The sequence below is a fragment of the Centropristis striata genome, chromosome 12 (assembly GCF_030273125.1).
Source record: "Centropristis striata isolate RG_2023a ecotype Rhode Island chromosome 12, C.striata_1.0, whole genome shotgun sequence".
Taxonomy (NCBI): domain Eukaryota; kingdom Metazoa; phylum Chordata; class Actinopteri; order Perciformes; family Serranidae; genus Centropristis; species Centropristis striata.
Window position 1 is genome coordinate 19,869,424 of NC_081528.1, and position 15,317 is coordinate 19,884,740.

General features: G+C 39.5%; 1 protein-coding gene across 1 annotated transcript in view; it reads left to right on the plus strand.

The window, feature by feature from the left end:
- The window catches only part of gabra4 (gamma-aminobutyric acid type A receptor subunit alpha4), a 38,648-nt gene extending 24,848 nt beyond the window's left edge, over positions 1 to 13,800 (plus strand). The window contains exons 8-9 of the mRNA XM_059346724.1: positions 8,131 to 8,387; positions 10,996 to 13,800. Coding sequence (XP_059202707.1) covers positions 8,131 to 8,387; positions 10,996 to 11,523 — 785 coding nt within the window. The 3' untranslated portion in view covers positions 11,524 to 13,800. The remainder of the gene's footprint in view (positions 1 to 8,130; positions 8,388 to 10,995) is intronic.
- Positions 13,801 to 15,317: the final 1,517 nt, after the last annotated feature.

Genomic DNA, 15,317 nt, shown 5'->3' on the forward strand with positions numbered 1-15,317 from the left:
GCACCGTGTTCCAGCTAAGGCCACTTGTATAGGACTTATACAGTCATGGGAAAAATGATCAGACCCTTGTTTTATTCAATTTCTTGTCAAATACAATGATTACAACAAAAATAGCTTATAAGAGTTTGATTTAAGAGCTGATATCTAGACATTTTCCATGGTTTATGGTCTATGATAAGAAACTGCATTGTATGAAACTGTGCTATTTTACAATATTATTCAACCGCTGTAAAAAAAATTGACTTGCAGTAGTTTATCATTTAATTTTTTTTTCTTAAAAAGGAAGTTCACAAAAAGATGGTGAGTTGCATAAAATACAGTGATGGAAAAAAATATAAGACCATTATTTTCTTCAATTTCTTGTTCATTTTATGCCTGGTACAACTAAAGGTACATTTGTTTGGACAAATACAGTGATAGCAACAAAAATAGCTCATTAGAGTTTAATTTAAGTGCTGATATCTAGACATTTTCCATGGTTTCCATGGTAATAACCAAAATCATTTTCAAGAAAATCATGGAAAATGGCTAGATATCAGCTCTTAAATTAAACTCTTATGAGCTTTTTTGTTGTTATCATTGTATTTGTCCAAACAAATGCACCTTTAGTTGTACCAGGCATTAAATGAACAAGAAAGCAAGGAGAAAACTATTTTCCCATGATGGTATGTTTCTGTTTATGTCCTATATTTTACATGTATCAGCCTGTGTATTTCTGTGGAAACAGGGAATAGTTGGAGCCACAAAAGGCTCCATAAAACATTTTTCACACATACAGTAGTGCTCCCCAGCACCTGTTAGCAGACTTTGATGTGTGAAACTGGAGCCCTTCCCCTTTAATTATAATAACAGGCCTGTTTCTGGCTGGCAGTGGTGTTTAGTCAAACTGTGACAGCACAGCGAATCACTAATGGTGACAAACAACCAATCTGCATAATAGTTTTGCTACTGGTGCCACAAACACACATTTCAGTGTCACCTGTATCCGTTCAGTGAGCATTTGACACGCTGTATGTTCCTGTTGACTGTGCAGTTTGTGAGCAGAAACACACTGTGTGACCCTCAGTAAAAATGTCTCTCAGTGGCGTGCGGAGTAATAAAGCACTGGGGGATCTCCTGCTCTCCTGCAGTGACCAATGTATCTGACAGTCCGGCAGCACTGTCCCCGCCTCCCCGCCACAAACTGTCCACCACCACAGCAGCACAACTATTGTTGTATCAGTGGAGTCTCTGAGGCAGCGGATTTCTGCTCTTATCTGCTGTGTTTGAATGCATGTGTGTGGCGGCCGCGGCTTGGGTCGGGCTGGGAGGGAGGAGGGTGGTCGGTGTTTGGATTTCTCCTCTGCCTCCCTGCAGCCACACTGTTTTTTCACTTCCTGCCTCAGTGACTCAACCACAGCGTCCTGCTAGGAGTGTGGAAGAAGCAATTTGTCAGGGAGACAAACAGGAGTGGAGGGAGGATTAGAGCTGGAGCGTCTTGGCTTCAGATAGAGGGGTCAAAGAGAGAGTAAAAAGATCATTTTTAACAAGCTCATTCAAAGCAAGTCACTGGTTTCTACCCCTTTGGTGTTGAGACTGTTGTTCCCTGCCATGTTTGTTCACAATGAGAGGGTGCAGATGTGGTTGTCGATGGTAATGGAGGTCACAAATTTCAATTACCAATTTCCCGTGTTAGTGATGCATGAGCTGAGACAGTACAACCGGTCTTCATGCAATGGTTCTTATGATACCTCATGAAAAGTTATGTACCATTGTTTCAAGCAATGTGGAGCAACAAGAGCGATCAATGCGTCTATGCAAGCTCCAGCAGTGCAGAATCTAACAAAACTGCTTGTTTGGGTTTAGGAGATTATTGTGGTTTCAGTTAAAAAGCCATGTTTGAACTTCTTGGCTAGGGTTGGGCAACAAAATTACAAATTTAGGCTAAAAATATGTTGTTGTTTCAGTTAAAATAGCTCAATTGAACTTGTTGGCTTGGTTTTGGCAACAGAACAGCTTTGATTCATGAAAAGATTGTGGTTTGGGTTTGAATAGCTGTGTTGTGTGTAACTTACTTAATACTTTTAAGTATGCTCTTTGCTCTTTAAACTACGTCTGACTTCCTTCTTAAAGACAGCCCTGAATCTCCTGGCTCAAGCTTCAGCATTACAAGGATTATATATAAATTTAAGTGCAATATTTTTGTTTGTGTAAATACAAACAGTGAACTTAGCCTCAACAATAACATACAAAATAACAATTTAAAAGCAAACTTCCCAGAGAGTTGTTGTCACAGTGAAATATTAGTTTGCAGAAGTGCTGATCCCTGATTGTGGGTCAATTTATCTTTAACCTTAGATTTTACAAAACTAGCTGTTTCATGCTGCGTCCAGTCTTTATACTAAGTTAAGCTCTGGTGGTATACTGGCCCTATAGCTCTGGACTAAACAAACAGACATGAGATTTCTGTTACTCATCTTCCTCTTGGAAGAAAATTGAATACATGTCTTTAAAATCTTGAGCTATTTATTTTAGAGACATTGGAGGATTTGGATTTGTATACAGACATCTGTTTTTCTATTTTCAGAGGAAGCCAAAGTACCAATATATCCCCCGCAAGGTGCAATCCTGTCATTGTGCGGAGGTGAAAATGAAACAGCTGGTATAAAGATCTTATTTAGGGAAGGGGAGCACTGTAGTCAACAACATGCCAGTGAACTTTTTACTCTGAAAAAAAGGAGAGAAAAAAAATCAAAATCCACAAACCCAGCTTAAATATAATAGGATGACTTCCATATAATTTGTCCTTTTCACTCATCCATCCATCCATCTATCCATTATCTGGAACCACTTATCCTAGTCAGGGTTGCGGGGGGCTGGAGACAATCCCTGCTGACGTCGGGCTAGAGGCCAGGTCCACTTCTTCAGGACAGGGGACAGACTATACATACTGCCAAAAATATAGTGTCTAAAAACAAAATAAAAACACTAAATCTGAGGGAAATGATCTTGCTGCATGGACAGATAATTTCACTTGACAATATTTCTTAAATTAAGATTATTAAATCTAGAAATAAGCATGTTGAAGGCTTAAAATAAGAAATTAACTCTTAAAACAAGATAAATTAAAGCTGCAAGCAGCGATGAACTGGCCCGAGCAGAGTGCACTGCAGATTATTTGGTTCTTACCAAGATAAAAAAAACCTTTAGATTTAGAAATGTTAGATAATCTATCTTGTTTTTATTTCTAGATTTAATAATCTTAATTAAAGAAATCTTGTCAAGTGAAATGATCTGTCCATGCAGCAAGATCCTTTCCCTCAGATTTAGTGTTTTTATCTTGTTTTTAGACACACCTTTTTTTGCAGTGCATACATTACAACTCTGAACTATTAAAATATACACCATTAAAAAAAAACACATGAAAGCTTTAACATATGCAGAGTTCCAGTATATCTATCAACCATCTAAGTTGTTGAAACAGCTTCATGTTAGAGGTTAATTTCCTCAGTCTGTGGCCTCAAGCTGCAGTTCACCTATCAATGTCATCCAGCTGCTGTTGATTGACAGGTAATTATATGGCGGTCACGTCCGGGTGCAGGGGATGAATTTATGTTGGGCAAGGACTCTGAAGCACAGATTGTTCCAGGTCTCCAACGTAAAGGGGATTTTCTCTAAATCACATTATTGCTATTGGTTAATAATACCAAGGGCGAGTGATGAGCTACAGGCTTATACTGTAACCTTCTGTTGCTGTATGAAGTCACATGTGACCTTGCATGCTGGACACAATGGTGTCTAGTTTTATTTTCCTTGTATCACTCTCGGTACTGTGAAGAGTGGAGCCAGGAGATATGCTGTGAGCGACTATAAGCTCTTGGTGGTGTAATATCTTTTGATACACATCAGACCTGCAGTTGTACAAACATTATTTGGAGGTAGAGCTTGTCTGCAGGCAGAAGTAATCCTGGTTGAGTTAAACCTCAATAGGAAGAGATTTTTTGTACTCCATGAAGTGCAGTTGACTGAATCCCACCGAAAGAGAGAGAAGCTAGCTATAGTAATGTCATGACCTTTCAAGTATCCTGTTTTGGCCGGGAAAGTCCCGTATGTTACCCTTCTTTCCCGGAGTCCTCCCTTATTAGTATTTTCCAATAAATCTCCCGTATTTTAACCGGGCCCGGGCAGAGTAAAAAAAATGAAACATTCCCAGTCTGAGCTCTGTCACTAGCCTCGCGATAACTGCAGTAGCTACTACAGGTACTGTAGGTGGCAGCTGTCGCGAGGTTAGTGTGTGACGTCAGATCAGTGACAAAGATAGACTGTATAAATAACGGACGTGGTGCATCTCCAGTGGCACACCTGGTAGAGTCTCAGTCCTCGTGAGCGGGCGGCCTGTGTTCGAAATCGGCTTGGATCACTTTCCCTCTGTCTTCCCTTTTCCCTCCATGTCCGAACAGCCCCCACAGTGGAGTGTTTTAAGTCTCGTCTCAAGACTCATTTTTATTCCTTGGCTTTTTAACACTGCGTGAGTTTTGTGGTCCTCTGTGTCTTTTATTTATTTTTATTTATTTTACTACTTTTAACTGCGTCTTTTATTTTATTTTACTATGTTTATCTGTTTGATATTTATTGCTGATTGGTATATGGAATTGTTTGTTTTATTGTTGATTTTATGTACAGCACTTTGGAGACGTTTGTGTTGTTTAAATGTGCTATACAAATAAAGGGGATTGGATTGGATTGGATTGAATATCTCTCTATCAATAAAGCTATAAGATGCCCAAAAAATGTCTTTAAATAAATAAATAATTGACGTATCCACCGTGACGTCACCCATAGGGTTCTGACTAACTGATTAATCCAGGTGTGTCTGATTATTGTTGTCGTGACAACTGAGGTCAGACACACCTGGATGAATCAGTTTGTCCAATAATGGCAGACAGGAAACAAAGGAGCTGGCTGAAGTTCAGGAAGTAGTGCAGCTGTGCATAAAGCCAATTGTAGTTTATAAGTGGTTGACATGTGGTGATTTTAGCTTTCTTCTACACCTGTCTTAAAATGTAAAAGGATACTGGAGCTTGGTTGGGGTGGTCGGACTGCTCGCATGCATGTATCTTTAGGTATGCATGAAGCCAATGTGAATATGTCAGTGTTGTGTTTACATAGACTGTATATATTAAAGGAGAGGACACAGCCACCATGACGTCACCCATTGGTTTGAGGAGTACAGTTTTCAGGCCTCAAATTTGGCATCCGTCACCATCATGGTTTTTTGAACCAGAGGTGACCATATTTGGAGGCTGAGCAGATTTTCTAGCTAACATTAGCACTAGCTAGCTTTGTTAGCAAAGTGCATCTGCAATTTATGTCAAGTGTGATATTGGTTTGGATAACAGACTGGGTATGACAAATTGGAAAGCTTAGTGAGGTGGCTCCCACTGTCGCCATCTTGGCATTGCTCCCAATTTTGCTTAACTTTAAGTCTTTATATAGATTAAACACGGACTTTGTTGCTCTTCATACTAAGTCTGACTTCCTTCTCCCTTCTTCTGGCTCAAGCTTCAGGATTATGAGGGTTACGTATATATTATAGCGCATTAGGAACAGTGAAATTAGAGCCTCAACAGTCACATTAAAAATATATATATATGATTTTGGGCACAGTTATGTGCTGTGGGTTAACCATTTTGGTCAACAAAAGCAATAATTGGTGAGTTATTTAACAATTTACCTCCAGTATCTATACAGACAAAAAAAAACATTTTTTTGTAAACATGTTTATTTCTGTAGTAGAGTAGAGCATTTTAACATAGAAGTCTAGGGGAATTGAGTCCCTTTTGGAGCCAGCCTCAAGTAGACATTTGAGGAACTACAATTCTTGGTACTTTCAGGTTGCCTTCATTTTTCAGCCCTGGAAGTTATTGCTCAGTTGTCATTTTTCAGGAGAGATGGTCATTTTGGCTAGTGGAAAACAGGCTTAAAACATAATGTACTTACCGGGGAAAAAGCAACAGCCCACCCTTTAGAGTGTCTTTTAGTGCAAGTAAACGGTGACCAGGACCTTTTTCGGTGACTAAAATGTTAGAATTAATTTTCATGAACTGAACACATACTCTGAAAGTGTTAACACAGTGAGAACAACTTGTCAATCCAAAGGTGGGTTATCGTCAATTTTAATCTAAATGGAACAATAATTTACAAAATCAACATCATGCTGTATTAAAGAAGATTGGGAACTTGCCAAATGTTGACTGAGGTAATAAGTCAAGTGAGAAGTAGGGTCATTTTCTCATAGACTTTTATACTATCAGACTTTTTTTTAAACCAGTGGAGTTGCCCCCTGCTGGCCATTAGACATAATGCAGGTTAAAGGCACTTCAGCATTGGCTTCATTTTCAGACCTGGAGGTTACGTATATTTCTACGTACACTTGTGTGTGTGTGTGTATGTGTTTACAGCTTTTTGCGCAGTACCCAAGTGATCAAAATATCACTTACTGCAGGTGTAAATACTGTGGTTCTTTTTGTACATGTGATCCCATTTCAGAGAGCCAAATATATCTGGTTCATTATCCCCCACATTCAGTTAATGAAATATTCTGATGGAGAGCAACGTAATGTACATGGGTTATTGCACACTGTGCAAATGATCTTTATCACCATTTATTTAGCAATGACATGAAGAAAATCTCTTTCAGGGTGTTTCAGTATGATCTCTAAAGCATGGGCGGATTATGAGTCAATGAACCCTTGGGCAGAGACATGCAGAAGGCAACGTCATTACTACTATCTGTATATAGGAACAAGACACAGACTTTATTTTTTATTTTATGTCTGTGGTCGTTTTGCTCCTTTTTGTAGTCATTTTCAAGTTGTTTTGTGTCTCTTTGTTGTCTTTTTGTGTCTCTTTGTGGTTGTTTTGCCCCTTTTAATAGTCATTGTGGGTTATTTTGTGGTCTCTTTGGTTCTATTTGCAGCTGTTTTGAGTCTCTTTGTAGTTGTTTTTTGTCTCCATGAAGTCATTCAGAGATTTCTGAAGAGCCATCTCCCAATTGCGCATAACTTTAAGCATTAATATAATGTAAACACAGACTTTGTTGCTCTTTATACAAAGTCTGACTTCCTTCTTTGAGACAGCCCTGAATGTACTGGCACAAGCATCAGGATTATGAGGGTTATGTTTATATTATACTGCATTATTCTTGTAAGTACGAACGATTATGAGACAATGAACCCCTGGGCAGAGACATGCAGAAGGCCCCATCACTTCTACTATCTGTATATAGGAGCAAGACACAGACTTTATTTTTTATTTTATGTCTGTGGTTGTTTTGCTACTTTTTGTAGTAATTTTGAGTGTCTTTGAAGTTGTTTTATGTCTCTTTGAAGTCGTTTTGTGTCTCTTTGAAGTTGTTTTGTGTCTCTTTGTTGCCTTTTTGTGTCTCTTTGAAGTTGTTTTGTGTCTCTTTGTTGTCTTTTTGTGTCTCTTTGTGGTTGTTTTGCCCCTTTAATAGTCATTGTGGGTTACTATGTGGTTTCTTTGGTTCCCTTTGCAGCTGTTTTGCATCTCATTTTAGTTGTTTTTGTCTCCTTTTTGTCATGCTACAATAAGATGGTGTTTGATGCAATGGAACCTGATCTGTGGGGGGAAATAGCAGTTAATAAAAGCAGATAATAAAAACAGTTGCATCTCAATACATTAGAATATGATAGAAAAGTCCATTTCCAGTAGTTCAAGTTGAATAGCCCCAACCAAGTATTAAGTCATATAGATTGACATACTACATACAGAGGCCAACATTTCTATATTAAAAATACTTTTTAAAATTATTTTGTAACATTACATTTTACAGACACTGAATTTTAGGTCTTCATTAAATGTAAGCCATAATCATAATTAGAATAAACTAAACAAATTAATACATGAAATGTTTCATTATGTGTGGAATGGATCTATATAATGTGTTTATTTTTCACTTTTTGAATTGAATTACTGACATAAATAAACTTTTCTATGATATTCTAGCTCATTGAGATGCACCTGTAAATCAGATATGTTTCACTGTATTAGATAGACAGAGAAGTGGAACTGTAATGACCTGCAACACAGATCTTGTTTAACAATGTTCTGTTTTTGAAACCATTATAGGCATCACCACTGTCCTGACCATGACGACACTCAGCATCAGCGCTCGCCACTCCCTTCCCAAGGTCTCATACGCCACAGCGATGGACTGGTTCATCGCCGTCTGCTTCGCCTTCGTCTTCTCTGCCCTCATTGAGTTCGCCGCTGTAAACTACTTTACCAACGCGCAGATCGAGCGGGCCAAAAAAAAGCCTGCCAAATGTCCACCGGTGCCCCAAACCACGCCTGTCAAGGTCAAGGACACAGAGGAAGTGCTGCAGGTGATTTTTGTTTCCCTCAAAGTGGCCGTGGCAGAAGAGTCTGATAGCACTTAACTTCAAGGAGCACTTACACAGCATGTCCCTTATTATGTGCTTACTGTATCTGGCCTTTAGCCTAGACTTGTGAACGGCCAGGAGTGGGCCTGCCTGAGGATCGTCAGCTGTGCTTCTCCTCGTAAGAGCTCAGTGGATCTAAAATATAGAGATGAGAGGAGAAATGTGATCCCATGATCTTCCATGTATCACCAGAACCTGCTTGTATTTAAAAGATTATAAAAGCTTTATAGTTTTGGCACCAGAAATCTGAACAAATTATACCTAAATCCCAGACTTTTTTTCTGTAAAAATTAGGGCCGGGACTTTAACGCGTTAATTAAGATTAATTAATTACACGAAAATGAACGCGTTAAAAAAATTGACGCATTTTATTTTTGTAATTTCTGAAATGTACTATATTTCTAAATATGCTATTGCTACACTTAATGGCAAAAATTGCACTGGTCTGTTGGACTTGAACAAAAATAAACAATATTATTGTTGCTTAAGCTTATGTATTCAGTCATTATTCAATGGTATACTAAAAATCCATGTGAAAAAAATAACTTCTCACTGTTCTCAGGTCAAATATTTATATGCGATTAAAATGCGATTAATTTCGATTAATTAATTACAAGGCCTCTAATTAATTAGATCAATTTTTTTAATCGAGTCCCGGCCCTAGTAAAAATGTAGCTCAGGTGGGTGAGGAGTAAAAAATAAATAGGATCTGAAACAGCTTTACAGCACAGATTTTTAAACCGAGGTGTTTTCTCAGTGGTGGTGTTTGCTGTGCAAGCCTAATTTTGAAATTCTACATGAATAAATTGACATAATCTCCTGTTTCTGTACCAACCGGTTGAAACAAATTACATTGACACCATGGCAGCTGACATATGGATTGAACCAGAATTCATGAATATGCCATGAAGCTATTTTCGAGCCGCTCGTCAGATATGATGAATGTGTTACTAATCACTGTTCATATAACTGCAGCAGTGTGTTTATGGTGCTGTATAAATACTGTTTTACAGAGGGGAAGTGAACTTGATGTTCTCGTAAAGAGGAAGGTCCCACTGTTAACTGATCACTGAGCTGACATCACACACCAATGCATATGCCAGTTTTACACTAACTACTTTAAGTTGCCCCCTTCAGTCCAAATCCCAGTGTGGCGTAATCATGCCTGAATGCAGTATAGTGACAACAGCACTTCAGTGGATTAGTAGGTTGCCACGGCAACGCCGCTCGGGTACATCTGTATAGGTTTCAGAAAGGCTCTGGCACTGGGGAAAAGAATTAATACTCTTCCTCGAGAGCAGGTCCTGTGGAGCTAACCGTAGGGCTTGGCGTGAGAGGCAGGGTGGGCCTGCTCCTCAGCCCCTGACCTCCTCCTTAATAAAACAGCAAATCTCGCCATCCACACGCACACTTCCTCCACTGCACGCAGGACACAATAACACTGGATCCTTTGAGTTTCAGGGGGGGTGGATAATTCCTGCAAATGCCTTAGTACCAGCATCACACTCTCCCTGCTTGAAAACATCAACTCTCAAAGGATAAGCTCCTTTGACGCTACACTGCATTACCGCCCCGATGAAGTGCTACCTACTTTCTGTCTTAAGCTTGTGTGAAATGAGTGAAATCCGTGGTAAGTGACATCTGTATTGCACACACTCTATCGTCCGCTTCCAGATGAAGGCCATCTGTGTCAGGAGGGCTGTAATCAGATCAATATGACAAGGTTCACGCTGCCCGCCAGCTTCTCAGAACGGGAAAAGCAAGTGAGCGTTACCTTGCCTCCAAACGCCTTCAAACATGTACAGGAGGAATGTGATTATTCAATCTGCAAATACTCTTAGATGTAGGTCCACATTTTAACAAAACAACTTATTTCATAACTCACTCAGACCAAAACGTTACCTCAATATGTAAATGGACTGCACTTATATAGCGCATAACCCATTCACACACACACATTCATACTGGTGGCAGAGGCTACCTTAAACGGTGCCACCTGCCACCATTGGGAATTCATTCACACACGAGGAAAGCAGCATCGGGAGCAATTTGGGGTTCAAATCTTGCCCAAGGATACTTCGACATGTAGGCTGCCATGGTCAGGGATCGAACCATCAACCTTCCGATCAGTAGGCGACCAACTGAGCCACAGCCACCCCATAATAACCTAAATCATTATCAAGAAAACCATGGAAAATGTCTAGATATCAGTACATTTTGATGCTGATACTTTTGTACTTCAGTAAGTTTTGAATGCAGGACTTTTACTTGTAGTGGAGTAATTTCACAGTGTGGTGCTAGTACTTTTACCTTAGTAAGAGATCTGAATACTTTTTCCACCACTAATGCTTGGTTAGTACTTAGTAGTAAGACAAACACTCTAATATGTCACACATTTGCATTTTGGGTCGTGGATGTGATTCATTATTTGTACCAATTATCTCAGCCCCATGCACACACACAATATGTTGTCAAGTCCTTGTTAGCCAACAAGGAATGTCTTTTATTTATATAATACATAGTATGTAATTATTGTTTTTTCCCCCTGCAGAATCCTGATAACAACGGTAACCTGAGGAAGCGTATGAATTATATTTCCCAGCCCAGCAGTCACCAGAGAGCCATGTCCACCACCAACATCTCAGGAGTGGGGAGAGCGAGACCGCTGCGACCTTTAGCCAGTGGCACCAACGGCAGCTCCTCCACCCTCTCCCGCTCCAGCCCCAAATCTGAGAGTCTGCTCAGCGTGGCCTCGTCCTCCGCCCGGCTGGTGAAGAGCGCCCCCCAGGCTGCAGCTTCCACGCCAGACGTGATGGCGGGGACGCCGTGCAAACAGAACGACACTTCCTCGTCTCTGCAGCATCTGCTGGGGCCCAAGCTGGAGCGGATCCAGATGATGGGGAACAAACTGGAGATAAAGCAGACGCCGTGCTCCCAGCCCACCACTGCTGGGATGGGCGGGACCAGCAAAATTGACAAGTATGCACGGATCCTGTTCCCAGTGTCCTTTGGGGCTTTTAATATGGTCTACTGGGTGGTTTACTTATCGAAGGACACGATGGTGGCTAAAGGCGGTTAGACTTTGAAGACTCTTTTCTTTCAGCAGATGGGAGGCAAATAAGGATTATGGGAGTTTGCAAACAATAAGAGGAAACTATCATTCTTGCCAAACAGAAATTTGCTCACCAAGCACTCTCGTATCCTGGAGAACACATTTATTTTTTCTTCCTAAGGTCCTCGAACAGCAAGCATGGGAACAAATCAACCAAATTAGAAAAATCTGACTCGTAAGAAAGAACACCTGCACACTGGAATATGCTACTGTCCTCTTTATATCGTGCTACATCTGACTGTAAAGGTCCGCGTTGGCTTCAACTGCCTCATGATCCCTTTTGGCCTGCAGTCAGGATAAAGCATGGGATTTTTTCATTTTCCTATTTTTGTACCCTGCACCTGGCAAGACGTTCGGATGCACCGTCCTGAAATGAACTGCACTTACGCTATGTAAATATATGAATTTATTAGGATTTATATTTAATGATTACAGTGTACTTCCATTTGATTAAGACTTGTTGCTTTGGTGCCAGCTGTCGAGATGACGTTAAATTATTCGAGAGAACAAAGGTACTCTAGTAGTGGTTTCCTTGGATTTTCACTTTAAAAACTTTAATTCCTCAATATAGGCCAGATGCGGTCGAACTCAAATGAAATAGATTTTAGTTTTTAGTCACAATCAAAGTCCTCGAACCAGGCTGAGAGGAGCTTTGGCCGGGACCTCATCCGCCCTGAAAAGCCTCTCTTGTACAGTACCTACTTTCTTATACAAAACGGATTAACTAATCTGGAAATACTGAAGATGAAATTTGGGGATCAGTCAGGTAGAAAGTAGTAAAGACAAGTTATTAATTCATGTAATAGTAGAATTTAAGCTTCTTTCCTGCCACTGTGGGCCAAATAGTAGACAAAGATTGTGATTAAATGGAGGGAGGAGAAAGTGAAGCTATTCGTCAGCAGATGATTGCAGCAATAAAATAGTTAGTTGGCGGTTTGTTTTGGGACATTTTGGCCTGTACAGTACAATACGAACTGTTCAACTACTGGACTCAGGAGCTGACTGCTGTCATACACCTCAATTAAGTCTAACAGATGTCACCTGCTCAGTTTGAACTCGCTGCATATCATGGTGTTCATCTTGTGAGCTTTCTCATGTTTGACTCTAAAAGGTCTGTGGAGCAGAACCAGAGCTGCAGCAGAGCCCGATCACACACCAAGGTCAATCAAAAGAAAAAGGGTGCAACATTGAGGTTTTGTTTCTCAGTCATTCTTTCGGCTACTGTTAATTATAGCAGCTAGAGTTAGAGTAATGGGATTAACTGCAGCTGCACTACATTACCAGCAAGCAAAAAACTCTAAGTCTTATAGAAGTAATCCTCCACCGTCAATTAAGGCTGAATAATGGCCCTAAAAAACTTGACAAAAAGGATAATTTTGGAAAATACAGGTGCATCTCAATAAATTAGAATATGACGAAAAGTCCATTTCCAATAGTTCAAGTCAAACAGCCCCAACCAAGTATTGAGTCATATAGATGGACATACTTTTCAGAGGCCAACATTTACATATTAAACATACTTTTTAAAATTGGTCTTTTGTAAAATTTACATGTTTTTGAGACACTGAATTTTAAGTCTTCATTAAATGTAAGCCATAATTGTAATACATAGAAGAAATTAAATAAATTAAGACATGAAATTCTATGTGTAATGGATCTATATAATGTATTATTTCCACTTTTTGAATACTGACATAAATAAACTTTTCTACGATATTCTAATATATTAAGATGCACCTGTATGCCCCTTTTATAAACATTCTTCTGAGTTTGATAACAACAACAACAACAACACTCATATCTGTGTGCTAAATATAAGGAATCAGTCAGTCGTCGATTAGCTTAGCTTAGCATAAAGGGTTGAAATAAGTTCAAGACTTTTCTGACATTGTTATTTATGTGTCCTAGTACTTGATGTGGTTACATACTAACATAGTTACTTACAAATGTGTAAAAAACTCAATGTTATTGGTTTTACACTGGACATGAACAGCCTGAGCCCAAAACGTTGCTCACGTCATAATTAATTCGGCCACTAGAGGTCACCGCATCAATTACATATATGGGCTGTAATAAGCCGCCAACCTGCGCAACTTTTTTTTCATGGAAAATGGTCTGTAAAATCCATCTACCAGCACTATTACAGCTCAGTAATTAACTTTACCAGTTACAGTAAACAAGTTAAGCTATTAGCTAGCTCTTCCCCCATCTCCAGTTTTCAGCTAAGTAGTGATCTGCCAATGAAGCCTCATGAACCATTTTCTTTATTTTCTGAGCCCACTAGATGGAGCTCTCTGTTCAACAAAGAGCTAAAAGCACAGTCAGTTACGATTGCTGGATATTTTTTCTATAAACCAACAGCTCCCTCTAGTGGGCTCAGAAAATAAAGAAAATGGTTCATGAAGCTTCATTGGCACATCACTAATGCTAAGCTTAGGCAACATATTAGCGTACAGACATAAAAGTGGTATCATTCTTCTTATCTAATGCTTGTCAAGAATGCAAATTACCAGTCCGTTGGGAGGTTAAGGGTTAGGAATCGGGCTTGGAACTGGAGGATCGTCGGTTCGATTCCCAGGACTGAAGTGCCCTTGAGCAAGGCACCAACCCCCCACACACACTGCTCCTTGCATGGTGTGTTCACTTGTGTAAAAAAAGGATAGGCTAACCACAGAGGTATTCGGATTAATAAAGTATTAATCCTAGCCATAATTACCCAACAATGCGTCACATTTCTACTGCCCTCCTAGTTATGAAGAAACAGCCCAGAAGAAAAACCCTTAAAACAAGTTAAAGTCAGTGAAAACAGCCTTGTGTGTGTGATCGGGACCTTGTGCCGCTATGACCCTCAGTGGTAATGAAAGAGACTGCTGATAATTGAATCTTTGAATGTGTGAAGGACGTCATTATCTAAATATCACAAACATGACGTCAGGAAAATGTCCTCTCTGCTGTCTCCTGTCCTGTCCTGTTATTGACCGGTAGAGTCGAAGCAGGGGATTTATTGTCATTGAGTCCTTTTCTCTGGACAAAGTGACATTTGTCCACTCATTACTTACTGTGTGCAGTATAGAGACATAGAAGTTATGTTAAAAAAAAGTATTAGACCATTGTTTTCTTCATTTTCTTGTTCATTTTAATGCCTGGTACAACTAAAGGTACATTTGTTTGGACAAATATAATGATAACAACAAAAATAGTTCATGAGAGTTTAATTCAAAAGCTGATATCTAGACATTTAACATGGATAATAGCCAAAATCATTATCAAGAAAACCATTGAAATGGCGAAATATCAGCTCTTAAATAAAATTCTTATGAACTATTTTTGTTATTATTATATTTGTCCAAACAAATGTCCCTTTAGTTGTACCAGGCATTAAAATGAACAAGAAATTGAAGAAGAAAAGGGTGGACTGATTTTTGACTTTTCTGACTTTTTCTCCATGACTGTATAAGTCATATAAAAAGTACAGTTTTGGTCTCATTTTATCTCTAGTCCCGCATCAATCAGGAGCAGATCTATTCTACTTAGAAGATAATTGACGACGATATAATATCCTCAGTGTATTTTTGATAAAGCAATCACCAAAACCATGCTTGACTAATAGAGTATATTTCCTCACGGCCTAATTTATTATTCATTGTAGAAGTTGAAGGTTAAAGAGTCGGTGGCTGAGCTCAGCTCCCCTGTACACCTGCAGACAGAGATGTCATATGGACACGGTGCGTGTGGGGACTGGTGATGCTGTGGGGGCCTGC